Raw genomic sequence first — 13,904 nt, 5'->3', positions numbered from 1 at the left:
CTTAAATGTTTTAAATCTTTGACTTAGAGCCAGAGTTAACAGCTTTGGCGGGCATGCAGGGATAGAGTGTTGCTGTGTCACCTGTTGGCCCAGTGAAGGAGGCCTAACACCATCAGGGGCAGATGGGTTGCGATGGAGGACAGAGACTCTGGGGACTCCTGTGTTCTCTCAGTGCTTGAGCAGCAGAGGCAGAACCTGGTGGACGTCCTCAGCGGCCAGGGGATGGGCGTCCATGACCAACTCCGGGGCCTGGTGGACGGCGGAGCGCGTGGCCAGCTGCTGCGGCTGACCAGCCCCATGGAGAGGGCCGTCTGGCTGGTGGACTACTTCCGAGATGCGGGGCCTGTGGCGTGTGGACGGTTCCTTGAGACTGTGTGCATGTGCTGCGAGAACATGCCCATGTTCCTGGAGTCGCAGCTCCTTTCAGTCTCTGGGTCCATGACAGGTATCTCCACCATATTGTTAAGAAATCAGCTTCTGTAGTGACAACAGTGGAAAATAATCAGATCTGAGGGGAATTTATTTGAGGTGAAAATCTAACCTCAAAATAAAGTGAGCATCCTGGAGTGCTTTTAAGTCATGCACTGTGTTTGTGGGCTAATGCAACCTGGGTCATACAAATGCAACATAGTCCAATGGCTGAGAAGAGAGCAGTGAAGGCCTTCATTGAGTGGCTGTGACAGCCATCAATCAAACTGTGCAGATGTAGTGTGCTGTGGAATCAACCACAGTTAGGTTATATTAAAATGTTAGGTTGCTAACACTTCATACAAACATTTCCGGTTTTGGCTTGTTTGCATCTGCCACCCTGTGTCGATGTGACAACCACACTGTATACTTCTTGGTGTTTGGTTTGGTCTTTACGTTTGCTGATAAACCTCCCTATAAGTCTGCTTTTTGTCATGTTTAATCTGAAGGTGACGTTGAGAATCAACATCAAGCTGAGAGGTCAACCACTGCACCAATCCGTGTGAAGCGTCCACGACTAGGTACTCTCCTCAGTGTGGAATTGAATTGAATTGAATTGAATTGAATTGAATTGAATTGAATTGAATTGAATCAATGCCAGTTCCTTATTTATGGAAACGTTTGTAGGACAACGTATTAGCCCATGATTATGTATTGCCAGCCGACATCACAGTAAGTCTGTGGTAAACGTTGGGTGTAATAAAACATTTATTTAACAATATCTTACACAGAATGGGAGATGACTTATTATATTATTTACTTAACACTTACTTAGGTACTGACTAGTATCCTTATTAGTAACCGAACACATAACAATGAAAGGAAATGACGTATGGCTTTTCCTTTTCCCTTAGACCATGTGCATAGCTACGCTGGGGCCACTAAGTCATTACTGCTGCAAAAACACGAAACCATCACAAAGAATGTCATCAGCGCGGTGTGTCTGGATGAGACGTGGGTCAGCCTGCGACGCAGGAACGTCCCTCGAGGGCGAGAAAAAACAGCTAGAGCACACGTCGCAACCCCCGGCTCTCCCGACCTCCAGGACGCGGAAGAGGGTGGCGTTGAGGACAGGGTGGCGGTGACGTCCCTCCTGAGGACTGCTGGGCAGGCGACGGTGCTGCTGGGGGCGGCGGGCTCAGGGAAGACCCTGCTGATGTACAGCCTAGGACAGCTCTGGGCCCAGGGCGCCTACCCAGCCCTCAAGCTGTTCTTCCTACTGGAGTTCCGCCAGCTCAACTCCGTCTCCCGCCCGCTCTCTCTCAAAGACCTCCTCTTCCGCTTCTTCCTCCCCGCTGACAGCGACGAGCAGGCCGAGGCCGTGCTTGACTATGTCATCTCCAACCCGGAGAAGGTGTGCTTCATATTTGATGGCTACGATGAATTTTGGGGCAAGTTCACCAACGATGGTGTTCTCCAGGACCCCTTTGACCCACACCGCCCCCTCCCCATGGCAGAGCTCCTGTCTGGACTCTGCGGGCAGAAGATCCTGCCCTGGTGCACCCTGCTGGTCACTTGCAGGCCCCGTGACGTGGCCGACCTGTTTGAAGGCTCAGGCTACCTCATTGGGGAGCTTCTGGGCTTTGACCTGGAGCGCATCCGGGAGTACGCGCGGCGGTACTTCTGGGAGCGGGACGAGGCGCTGAAGGAGCGGGCCGTAAGTCACCTGACCTCGAACCGCCTCCTGCTCCCCATGTGCCACGTACCGGCGCTCTGCCTCATCTGCTGTGTGTGTCTGGACCACCTCTTCTCCAGGGAGGGCCTCGACACGACCTCGGTGCTCCCTGCCACCCTCACGCAGATCTACTTCCAGGTCCTTGCTGCATTCCTGAGCCGACACACTGGCGGAGAGGCGTCCGCACAGCAGGGAAGTGTCACACACGCCCTGGACAACCACGGTCCTCCGATCCGAGAGCTGGGCCGTCTGGCCCTGGAGGGGCTCGACCAGAGCCGGATCGTGTTCCCTGTGGAGAGACTCCAGCCGGACCTGATAGAGTTTGGCACCCGCACTGGTCTCCTCTGCCCGGTGGACCTGAGACTGGAGGATGGGGTGAGGCAGCCGGGGGTGTCCTTCATGCACCTCACCATGCAGGAGTTTCTCGCTGGGCTCCACCTCATGACAAGCGCAGAGGTCTCAGACGCTCAGTTCAAGAAGAAACTGACCCTCAAAACTCGCTGGACGTCCAAAAACGAGCCCAAAACCATCTTCACCGACTCTCTCCAGCTCTACCTGTGCGGCTTCCTCGCATCCGCCTGTACCCCCTACCTGATCCAGCTGGCTAATGGTGGTGGCAAGCACGTGGTCCAGAAGCGGCAGTCTCACGTGGTGAGGGTTCTGGAGAACTTTGCGGGCAGCGCCAGCCTGACTGGGCCCAAGGTGGTGGAGCTGTGCCGCTGCGCTCACGAGTCGCAGGACGTGCAGCTGGCAGCGAAGGTTGGCTCCCGGAAGTGCTTTGAGCTGAGGAACATCAGGGTGACCCCAATTGACCTGGAGGTCCTGGCCTTTGTGGTGTCGGCCGCCGAGGAGAGCGTCACTCTGGACTTTGGAGGCTGCTCCATGGACCCCGGGTGTCTGGACCTGCTGGATGGCTGCAGGAACGTTGAGGCGCTCATGTGAGTTTGTCAACATGTTAACGTTTTTTTTTTTTTATTAAAAACATTTTAAATTCAAGTAGTAAAGTATGAGTATGAGTATGTGTGATATATGACGGGCACGCAAAGTGACAGAATGACCAAGAATGAAGTGAAAATAACAAGATATTTTCCATTTCAGGAAAAGTGTGTTACCTTGAATGATTACATTTCTGGCTAAAGTTTGTTGTATATTTTACTCTGAGAAACTTTAAGGAACTACAGTTTGTGGTTGTGGTGGCTGTAGGGTGTGGGCGACAGTGGTACAGGAGGTAGAGAAGTTGTTTAGTAATCAGAAGGTTGCTAGTTTGATTCCCTGTTGAAGCGTCCTTGAGCAAGACACTGAACCCCTAATTGCTCCTGATGTGCAGTGTGTCATCAGTGTAAAATGTGTATACATCCTTGTAAGTTGCTTTGGATAAAAGCGTCTGCTAAATGACTAAATGTAAATGTAAGCAATAGCTGTGAGTTACGGTCTGCGATTTTTTTTTTAACCTGTCTAGTGTATATGAGGATCAGTATGACTGATGGTATGAAAGATATTTATGTGCTAAATTTGCCATCACCACGTTCATAGTATGCTAGTTGCCAGTATGTCTTATCACTTCGTCACCATGGTTGAACAATTGTATACGTGACAGTGTTTCCCCTAGGTTTACAGCTTTGGGGGGCGGCGTGGTCGTGGCCACCGACACAAACGCTTGGCCACCGACACAAACGCTTAAAGGAATCATGGTGTTCATGTGTTTCTTTTAATGACAGCAGTCAATATAACAACTAAACATCGGAACATGTCTTTTTATGACAATTATCCACAAAGTGTGCAGCTTTTGTCGTTGCAGTGGTGTATCTTTCTGGGCTTCTGGAAGAACATTTTTAAAGATATTTGCGGCCTAAAATTCCTGATTTCGCAGGAGCTTTTCCAAAAAGTTGCGATGAAAGTTTTTATTTTTAGGTTTTTGTTGCAATGAAATTGGCGAAACAAGTGAAAGTTGCGATAAAAAGTTATGAATTGTCCTCTTTGTAATTATAATTGAGTTATTTGTTGAAAAATAATTGATTATTAAACAAACATTAATTCATCAAGAACAAAACGATTGAGAAATGGTCCTCTTAATAACCTCACCAATATGCCAAACAAAAGATTACCAGGACTACAAAAATGTAGCAAAATAGGCTTTACTTATCCACAACGAAGTGCACATGTTGGCATTACAAAAGGACCAGTACGACTGAATAAGATGTTATGAATGTCTCAGCCTTCATATGACGATTTTTTTTTTTTTTTAAACAGCCTGTGTCACTATGATCTGTCTCGTCATCTGACGTCCTGCCTGTGTTTCTGCCGTTCTCATTGCTTATCAATCTGTTTTGCTATCCTTGTTTATTTATTTTATCCGTATAGGTGTTGATGTTCAATTTCATATATTAATTTAAAGTCGTCCAATTTCAAGTCATCCATTCTTCAACACTAGCTGCTACCTTATCTTCAAACAGAAAGTAACGTTAAATCTCCATGGCAACAGCTCTTGAGGGTTTGGCAAATAATCGGATTTATTGCTTCCTTCATTATTCACAGCAAAATAAATAATTTTCGTTACATTTCATAGATTTATTAGCAGACTCTATGTAAAAAGGGCCACGCACAACTCACGGAAAAAGATAAAAAATGGAAGCCAGATCTATTTCTGAATTTTCGGTGCGGACATTCTGTACGTACGTTCTGTTTCCACGTCTGTTATAGCCATTCTCATTGGGCCTCATTGTCAACCCTACCGAGGAAAAGATCTCTGCCGGATTCATGAACGCCTGGATATTAGTTTTTTAAAGCTTAAAAGTGTCCGTAGCTGTGCACTGGTTCTTAAGCCCAATTCTGTCCGCTGGTGGGAGCGTGCTCACCTGTGTGTGCGCGCACGTGTCTGTGTGTTTGTGCGCATCGCGGCGGAACTCTGCCATGCGCGATACAGAGAGCAGAGAATTGTAAACGCGCGACCATGAAGAGACAGAAATTACATGCCGTCGTGTAAATAAGATAAATAACATAAGGCTATTTATTTTGTTTAATAAAAGAACAAGCTATAGACCTGTTCTATAGGAAAGGTAACCTTAAATTACTTCCGTTGTGATCTGGCGCTTTATAGAAAATAAAATTGAACAAAATTAACTTGACCTTCCAGGGGGGGCGGGGGGTGCCGTTGGGGGGGCGGGGCGCCCCCCTAATATAACGGTAGGGGAAACACTGCCGTGTAGCTCAGGCTTGTAACAACAATGTAACAGATGTCAGAGCTGTGAACTGCTGACGTCCAAGTATGCGCTGAGCAGTTCACTTTTTGACAGTGAAATGCTGATACAAACACAAAACATAATGTAGTTGACTACACACAGAGTATTTTAGGTCATCAACAAACATGGAGAATAAAGGACTGCGAGTGGATGTACAGTATATTACTGTTTTCCATATGAGGAGGCAGTATGTACTCTCCGGAAACCAAAGGGTGTGTCATAACCCCGTGGAACCTAAAAGAATGAAAAGGGAAATATTAATTTGACCGTTTTTTGTAGAGTATATAGTTATGCAACGTTTAGAGGTTAATCAATCTGTGTTGGTGGTGGTGATTGTATATGTATGGGTGTGTGGGTGTATGTGTATCTGTATATTGAGGTTGATGTGTATATCTATATATTTAATGTGTTTTTTGTGTCCTTTTAGTTTTCACAGCCGAAAGTATAATGATGTCTTTGCTGAGGCTCTGTCTGCTGTCGTTCCAAAACTCCAAAGGCTGAAGCGACTACAGTGAGTCATTCAAGCACTGTAAAGTGTAACGTTATTTGTGTGTAGTTAGTTTTCTAACAAACACCAGAACAAAACATACAAGGGCGTATTTCCCCTGCAAACAATAATGCCTCTGTGTACTGAAAGTCAACTGTGGTTATAGCACTTAATGTGTAATGTTACTTAATACAGAAGAAGGCTGAATCTTAACTCTGATCCTGCCGTTTTAATTCATGTTTCCTCTTCCTTGTCTTTCAGATTTGCAAATGCCAAGCTAACTGATGTTGGAGCTGCTAAACTGGTTCAGGCCTTGGAGAAATGCCCACTGATTGAACATGTGGAGTGAGTGGAATCATTACATGAAGATACGGTGAAAGTGGACAGTTTGTTGCTGCTTTCTGCTTTGCAATCATTTGTCAATAACTTGATTTTGGTTTTTCCTAGTTCTTTAGTTAGGTCACAAACCTTGTCCATGGCTGATTGCATCAGAATCAAAGAGAGCTTATCAAAACTAAGAGATTAAGATGATCAAACATACATTTACTTAAAGGGACAGTATGCAGCTATTTTAAACTGTTTGTTGCATGTTTTTATAAGTAACTAGTACTGGTATCATTTTCAAATTCATTTTCATGTCGTATGGTTATTTGGAGGACAGATAAATACACCTGTCGTTCCCACTAGCCGCCTAGTCTATGAACTATACAGTTCTGTATTCCGGGTTGAACCACCTCACCACAGACCTTTTACAACAGTCATCACCAACTATATTACCAAAAGACACGAGTTGGCATGCTAGAAAGCCTTTTATAAGTGACAGCTGTGCTGTTGCTGGTGTTGGTAAGGTTTTTGCATGCCTTTTCAGTGGTTAGAATTATAGTTTTCAACCCAAACTCCTTACTGCTGCTTTAACACTTATATTATTGCAAGCACTTTATAGAGTGCGGCTGTGAGGACTGGGCAGGTTTCTTACCAGGAGGCCCCCGACTCAGGGCTGGTTCCTGGTATGATCGGAATAACCAGGATGAGCTGAAGTTGTGGTTGTGGTTCAAGGTTGAGGGAATTGAGTTGGCTTGTCATTTATAACATTAAATCAGTATATGAACTGAGAAAATCAGAATTACAGTGAATGAGCCTCACATGACTTGGCAGTTTGTGGAAAAAAAACGTTTAGACATCTAGTAGAAACATGTGGGCGAGATTACAGGAAACAAAACAATGACAGCGTCCTCTAATCAGTTTCACTGTTACTAAGATGCCATCCTGTGGTGGATTCACCGTGAATAGATTAGCCTATGTCTAAATCCTCCCTGTCTACTATAGTGGATGTTGCAATTTAAATTCGTAGTGCGATTAGATGATAAACTGCTAAACTGCTTAGTAACCATAGAGGTTAAAACTTAATGTATAGAGGTCATACTGGATTTGAAATGTATTTTCTCGATTCGCGTTCAGCTTTCCTACATTCCCTTTTCAAGGCTTTTACCATCATGGGGTTTCTCCATGGTGCTTCCTTGCTTTAAAAGACGTAGCTAAAACTACAGAAGTTTAGCTTTTAAATGCACACTTTACAGTTTTTTCCAATAATTTTCACTCAATACATGTACACTTTTTCCAAACGCTTCACACAGTTGACTTTACAGACACACACCTCAGCATATCAGTTAACCTTTGGTGCAAAATGCACTACAACCACCAAAACTCTTCATACTTCACCCAAAAGTGACTCATGCTGTCGTAACTTTAGCAAATGTTCTCTCTCAGGAAGACTACTTTGTTACTCAATGACCTAAAAAACACAGACAACTTGAAGCATTGCAAAATGCATATATTATGTGTTGCTGTATCCTCTATATTTGCACAGTTTAGTGTTGCATTGCAAAGGAAAAGAAAAACGTATGACACCTCGTACACATAAAATATATAATAAAATATGTAATATAAAATGAAATAAAGTAAATATGAAATTCAGCTATATGCCTCAAGACAGCTTCATGCTATATTTTCTGTGGTGCACTATAGCACAAAAAAAGTGTGCAGACACTTTTCTTTCCCAGGACAGTAAGTGAAACAGTAACACATGAGACTACCACTAGAAGTGTCCTGCAGCCCTAATGCTGATCCGTGGTGACATTTTGATACACTTACAATTTACAGAACTACAACATTCTCCCTTGCCTTGAATCTTTAGAAGAAATCTTTAGCACATCTTATCCAGCTCTGTGTGCTAATGTATTGAATGTTGTTTTTCTAGCCTCAGCAACAACAACATAACAGACCGGGGTCTGGAGAAGCTAGTGGACAGTTTCCCCAAGCTCTCTAACCTGGCAACAGTTTTGTGAGTATTTTCGTCTTTTTCTTTAGTTTTACTTCTATTTCAGGGCCTCATATCAAACTGCTGGGTGTACTATTAAAGATACAGTCCGAGATTCATTTTCGTTTTGCGAAAGGTTGTTAATATTTGTGCTCAACAGCCAATCAAATTCCACACGTCCCCTCTGTGCTCCTGAAGCACCTGTATTAATTAGCTGGGATTGTTTATGGCTCGATCCGAGCCACTATGTTTGTTTCCCAGTTACATAGCCAGGACTGTGTACAAAAAAACGGACTAAAAAGAAAGCCAGAGGACTGTGAGGAGTAATTAGCTGAAATCGACAAAAAGTGTATGAGATTAGATCTGAGGACTGTACCTTTAATTTACAAAATAGTTTGTCCAAAGCACTTTATTACTGCTATTGATGTTCAGCATTCTTATCACCTTTCGGACTTATGGTATCCTGTGTTTTTGTTTGTCCAAATCACCAACCCAAATTCAGCCGACACAGGCTTCAACTAGTATCCAGAGCTAATATCAGTGGCTTCACGAAAAGATACTAACCCATGTACTTTACACTTATTTTGTACTTTTACAATACATTCATACACGGCAGAAGTTTCCATGAAATAAATCTCATCAATTATCTTTTGAATGAATCATGTATATAATCTGTTCTTTCAGACTGACGTTCAAACATGAATCATTTCAGACTCACGTTCAAACATGAATCATACTGGTACAACCAAGGTTTTTATTCTCAGTTGCCTTATATTTACAGGCTGGGGAGGAATACTTATACCCGCAGCCGACTGGTCAAACTTGTTGAGAAAGTGCTGACCTGTGAAACTCTTCATCTTGTGCTTGTGAAGTGAGTTGAGCTACTATACTGTGCGTTTTACTCAGAGATGGTTCTCTTCATGTTGTGCTTGTAAAGTAAGTTGAGCTACTATACTGTGCGTTTTACTCAGAGATGGTTCTATGATTTCATTTCTTTAAGGGCAATATCTTTTGTTTTCAAACAGGGGAGCGATTGAAAAGACAAATGAAGGACAGGAATTCAACCTCCATTTTATGAGCAGGCAAAGGTCGGTGGACGAGCAGCCAGACAATAGCCTGTCACAGGAATGAGGACGCAAGTCTGCCATATTTAGATAAGAAGATTTAGGGTTGATTAAAATATGCAATGCTTTATCGTGGTTATCAAGGTGGTTAGATTGGTTTACCGTAAATCCTCAAATTGTGGCCGGGGCTTTTATTTACTTAGGCTGCACAGTGCACCGGCCTGTATTTGGGGCAGGCTTGTATTAGGGGCAGGCCTTTATTTCTTACTTATTATGCGGCTCTTCAGAATGTTCCAAAAAGTTCCGTTGATTTGAATGGGCCACCCCAACGTTAGTAGGTCTGTAATTTCTTGATATTCACCACTGCGAAAAGTTAAGGACCGCTGTCATTGACAACGGGTTTTGTGCTTCTAATTCACATCTTTCATATCATTCCGCAAGAAGTCTGGTCATTTAACGTAGGGGAAAGTCATTGTAACTTGAAGTAAGCAAGTAATGGGTTGTAACGCAACACCTGGAACGTTAAAGTTCTATTAGCCTGAAAAAAAATTCTAAACGGAAATCACGAAACGGCTACAAAATCATTAAAAATAGGTATTTTGGAGGAATGTCTTCTATCGTTTAGGCAAGTAACTGTATAATAACAAATTCGCCTTGTAGGCTGAAACATTTCTTTTTTTATTGCAAACAGCCATGAAATTAGCTAACAACATTAAACATGAGGAGAACATGTATTTATGAAATGCATTCAATTGAATTGTGATGTCTGTTTTGTGCTGATGGACTGATGCTGGTAGGCTACCGTAAAATAGGCGACTTTTTTTTTTACCCCCGGCTTGTATTCGGGGCCGGCCTTTATTTGTCCGTATCGACCACGCCCCCGGCTACTATCTGAAGCCCGGCCTCTAATTGAATCCCGGTCTTTATTTGAGGATTTACGGTATTTTAGTTTGGGGAAACCAAGGAGTAGTATCATTTGCCATTAACATGATTCATCTTGGATTATATTTGTTTTATTTTCTGTCTAGTGTGAACAACTTCAAAAATCATAATCAGGACAGTGAGACTTCAAAGACTCTTGTGTATGTACAAACTGAATAACACGCACATGACACTCACAGTACTTCATTATGATTCTATTAAGAAACATTTTGGTGGCATTAATATTATGTAATATTAAGACTGCTGACTTGCCCCCTCTGCTTTCAGCTGGACGAATGATAACCTCAGTGTGACCCGTCTGAAGGCCTTGTGTGAGGCACTGAAGAGCTGCCCCAGCTTGACCAAGCTTGAGTAAGCAGTAACAACACAGTGTTACCGTAACAGTATTTGTTTCATCCATTGTGATTTAATTAATACTGCATTCATACAAATATAAATATCAAAATATTACTCTGTCGGAGTCCTTACAGACATAGGGAACACTCAATCTAATTACAAACTTTACAGAAGCCCCAGCTTGACCAAGCTTGAGTAAGCAGTAACAACACAGTGTTACCGTAACAGTATTTGTTCTATCCATTGTGATTTAATTAATACTGCATTTATTCAAATATAAATATTCAAATGTTACTCTGTCGGGCCTTTAGAGTCCTTACAGACACAGGGAACACTCAAACTAATTACAAACTTTACAGAAATAAGTTTGAGAGATTCCTTTAGGCTGTCCTATAGTATTTCTGAGGTTGCCGAAAGGCCAGTACAGTGATGGGTCCCCCCTCTGTTCCTCCACACAGCCTGTCCAGGAACGCGCTGGGGAATCAAGGAGTGAAGAAACTGCTTGCGCTCTTGCCAACCCTGGAGACCATTCAGGAAGTGATGTAAGAATCCATGATGGTGCTTGCACAGAAGAACACCGGAGTGGGGGAGGGGGAGGGCATTAAGTAATGATACAGGTTGTCTAACGGTCCACAGTCCGAGTATCAACGGGTAAATGGGTAAATAATGAATCAAATAAAGAATCATTGTTTAAAACGTTCAGTATGTTGAAATTGAATCAGTGCAGACAATATATTGACATTGCATCAGTAGTCCCCACGGCTTGGTAACTGGCCAGCAAGAGGTTTAGTAAGCCAAGCACTTATAGATACCCAGTATCTAGACTCCACTGCCTGCCAAAGCTGAGCTGAGATGTTGTCTGATCCTTAGCCATGCCTCTGGATAGCATACTTCCTTACTGTCAGTCCAGTGCGACAGCTCTGTGAGGATGTGAACTCGCATAGGCTTATGTTTCTGTCTGTGCTAGTGTCAGTAAGAATGGCGTGGACATGGACGGTATGGTGCTCATCGCTAACCTGCTCTCCACCTGTGATCGTCTGATCCAAGTGGATGCCAGGTACTCTTGTCAGCTAATGTTACCCAAATGCACATATTTGTGTCTGTTGTCTGTGACCTTTGCCATTGCTGTAGCTGGTCTGTTGAGCATTGACCATAGTTGTTTTTCATTTTGAACAGCCACTGCGGAGAGGAAAAACTCGTCTTGAAGTTTCTTCCGAGTAAAAGGTCAAATAATGTCCGCCTCTCATGATAACACATCTAGTCTAATGTCAGTCAAATGTCATTTTACAGTTACAGACTGGTTCAAAGCTACTGTTGTCGTTACAGCAACCTGACCACATCGCCTAGGCAGACCCGATCCCAAATGCAGAAGAGCCTTGCCGACAGCAGCGCTGAACAGCACAGGGATCAGTTAAAGAAGACATTCAGGTTTGTCTATAAAGGAGCCCAGCCCTTCACTTCCTGCCGTACAGCCGTATTTATACCGCACGCAAGAGTGACCCTTCGCCTGTTTGTCCAGCTTTTGACATCTGCCGCATTTACTGCGTGCAAGAGCGTTTACTGCGTCTCCAAGCTCACCCACTTCCTTCAGTATAGTTGTGCAAGCTGGCTTGCAGTGTTCTCAAAAGGCCCATCTGACGCTCAGCTAATAGCGTAAAAAAGTGTCTAAAATAATACGTTTGTTGAACCCTCAGTGGAGTTCAGAACACTTATTTGTTACTAAAAGTAGCGATGATGAATATCTTGCGTTCTGCAAGTTCTGTTGCATCAACATATGTCAATTCAAAGGAGAAAGGGGCTTTAGAGCAACACACTCGCACACTCTCTCTCTCTCCATATACACACACTCATGGTGCACACACGAGGAAACTCGCAAACACACACAGTGAACCCACGACTCTATGGTATATAGGTTATGGTTTGGGGTCAGTATTTTTGAGGTAATTGTATGGGTCAATTTTGCCCCTTTGTTCTCCTTTTGAGGGTCAGGCGGGGGTCACCCTAGGATAGAGTTTTTCTCAGTGGACAGCTTTGTACCCATTGGCTACTATTACACACAGGCATCTGTATTTGATCCTCTTTGAACTGTGAAGTGTCTCTGGATCCTCATGCTCTCGATAAACCATTTGAATCTTAACCATTTTATCTCCTGCAGTCTGACGCACAGCAACATCCAGCCGGCCAAAATGGACACACTTTGCCTTAAACTGGGGCAGTTTCCTGGCGTGCTGGATTTAGAGTGAGCTTGTTTCCGGTTTCACATGATGTGCATTATACATTTGCACATAAGGATGCATTATACATTTGCATATAAGGATGCATTATACATTTGCACATAAGGATGCATTATATATTTGCATATAAGGATGCATTATACATTTGCACATAAGGATGCATTATACATTTGCACATAAGGAATGCATTAAGGATTTGCATATAAGTATACAGTATACATTAATATAAACATTATTCATTGACATAAATTAACCAAATAACTAACTATACAGCCCATTCAGTTCAGTTCACAAAACTATTTAACTCACTCTCTCTCTTTCATTCTCTCTCTCTCCCTCTCTCTCCCTCTCTCTCCCTCTCTCTATATATATATAATTGGCTTCATTAGACATTATTATGACTGATTCAGAAAATGTCAGATATTGGCTGTATGTGTCATAAAACTGTGCGTTTTTCCAGCCTCTCTTTTGGGACGTTTGACGACAGTACCATCTATAAGCTGATGGAGAACCTTCCTAGCATGATGTGTCTTCAGCTGCTGAGGTGAGCAGATCTTGCTGTGGCCTTGATTTAGTTACTGCGATTGACACGGAACACTGTGTGGTTGATAAATAGTGCGATACAGGTTCATGAGGTAGAGGAGACGTTCAGCAATCGGAAGGTTGCTAGTTAGATCCCGACTCCTCCTCACCAAGTGTTGAAGTTTCCTTAAGCATGACATTCAACCCCCAACCGCTCCCGATGTTCAGTTTTGGACCTTAGATAGTAGCCTCTGCCATCGGTGTGTGAATGGGAAGATTACATTCATCTGTAAACGCTTTGAGTGCTCCATGAGTAGAAAAGTGCTATATAAATGCAGTCCATTTACCATTTACCATAAATATCATGTTAGCTATTTAAGTGTAATTATTCGAGTCTCCCCACACTGGCTTTATCCTACCACCTGTGTCCCAATTAATGCAGAGAGAATAAAGTCACTGAATCCATATGATTTTAAATTATTTTACTTTTTTATCGGTTATATTGTGTGTGTGTATGCTTAAAGGAGACAAATTCACCAGGTGTGGTGTTTGTCATGGTTATATGGTACATCTGTGTGTGTGCTTGAAGGTGTGTGTCGTGTTTTAGTTGTTGTAATGTC

The 13,904-nt window shown here is 43.2% G+C and overlaps 1 protein-coding gene across 1 annotated transcript in view; it reads left to right on the top strand.

Moving 5' to 3' along the window:
* The first annotated feature begins 224 nt into the window (after window positions 1-224).
* nlrc5 (NLR family, CARD domain containing 5) overlaps window positions 225-13,904 on the top strand; it is a 28,984-nt gene continuing 15,304 nt past the window's right edge. Inside the window, exons 1-16 of the mRNA XM_031564890.2 lie at window positions 225-445; window positions 918-989; window positions 1,323-3,081; window positions 5,810-5,893; window positions 6,131-6,214; window positions 8,127-8,210; window positions 8,968-9,057; window positions 9,212-9,274; window positions 10,279-10,332; window positions 10,460-10,543; window positions 10,987-11,070; window positions 11,496-11,585; window positions 11,705-11,752; window positions 11,855-11,956; window positions 12,684-12,767; window positions 13,223-13,306. Coding sequence (XP_031420750.2) covers window positions 298-445; window positions 918-989; window positions 1,323-3,081; window positions 5,810-5,893; window positions 6,131-6,214; window positions 8,127-8,210; window positions 8,968-9,057; window positions 9,212-9,274; window positions 10,279-10,332; window positions 10,460-10,543; window positions 10,987-11,070; window positions 11,496-11,585; window positions 11,705-11,752; window positions 11,855-11,956; window positions 12,684-12,767; window positions 13,223-13,306 — 3,014 coding nt within the window. The 5' untranslated portion in view covers window positions 225-297. The remainder of the gene's footprint in view (window positions 446-917; window positions 990-1,322; window positions 3,082-5,809; window positions 5,894-6,130; window positions 6,215-8,126; window positions 8,211-8,967; window positions 9,058-9,211; window positions 9,275-10,278; window positions 10,333-10,459; window positions 10,544-10,986; window positions 11,071-11,495; window positions 11,586-11,704; window positions 11,753-11,854; window positions 11,957-12,683; window positions 12,768-13,222; window positions 13,307-13,904) is intronic.

This window comes from Clupea harengus, chromosome 3 (assembly GCF_900700415.2).
Source record: "Clupea harengus chromosome 3, Ch_v2.0.2, whole genome shotgun sequence".
NCBI classification, from domain to species: Eukaryota; Metazoa; Chordata; class Actinopteri; order Clupeiformes; family Clupeidae; genus Clupea; species Clupea harengus.
This window is presented reverse-complemented; position numbering and strand designations above follow the sequence as displayed.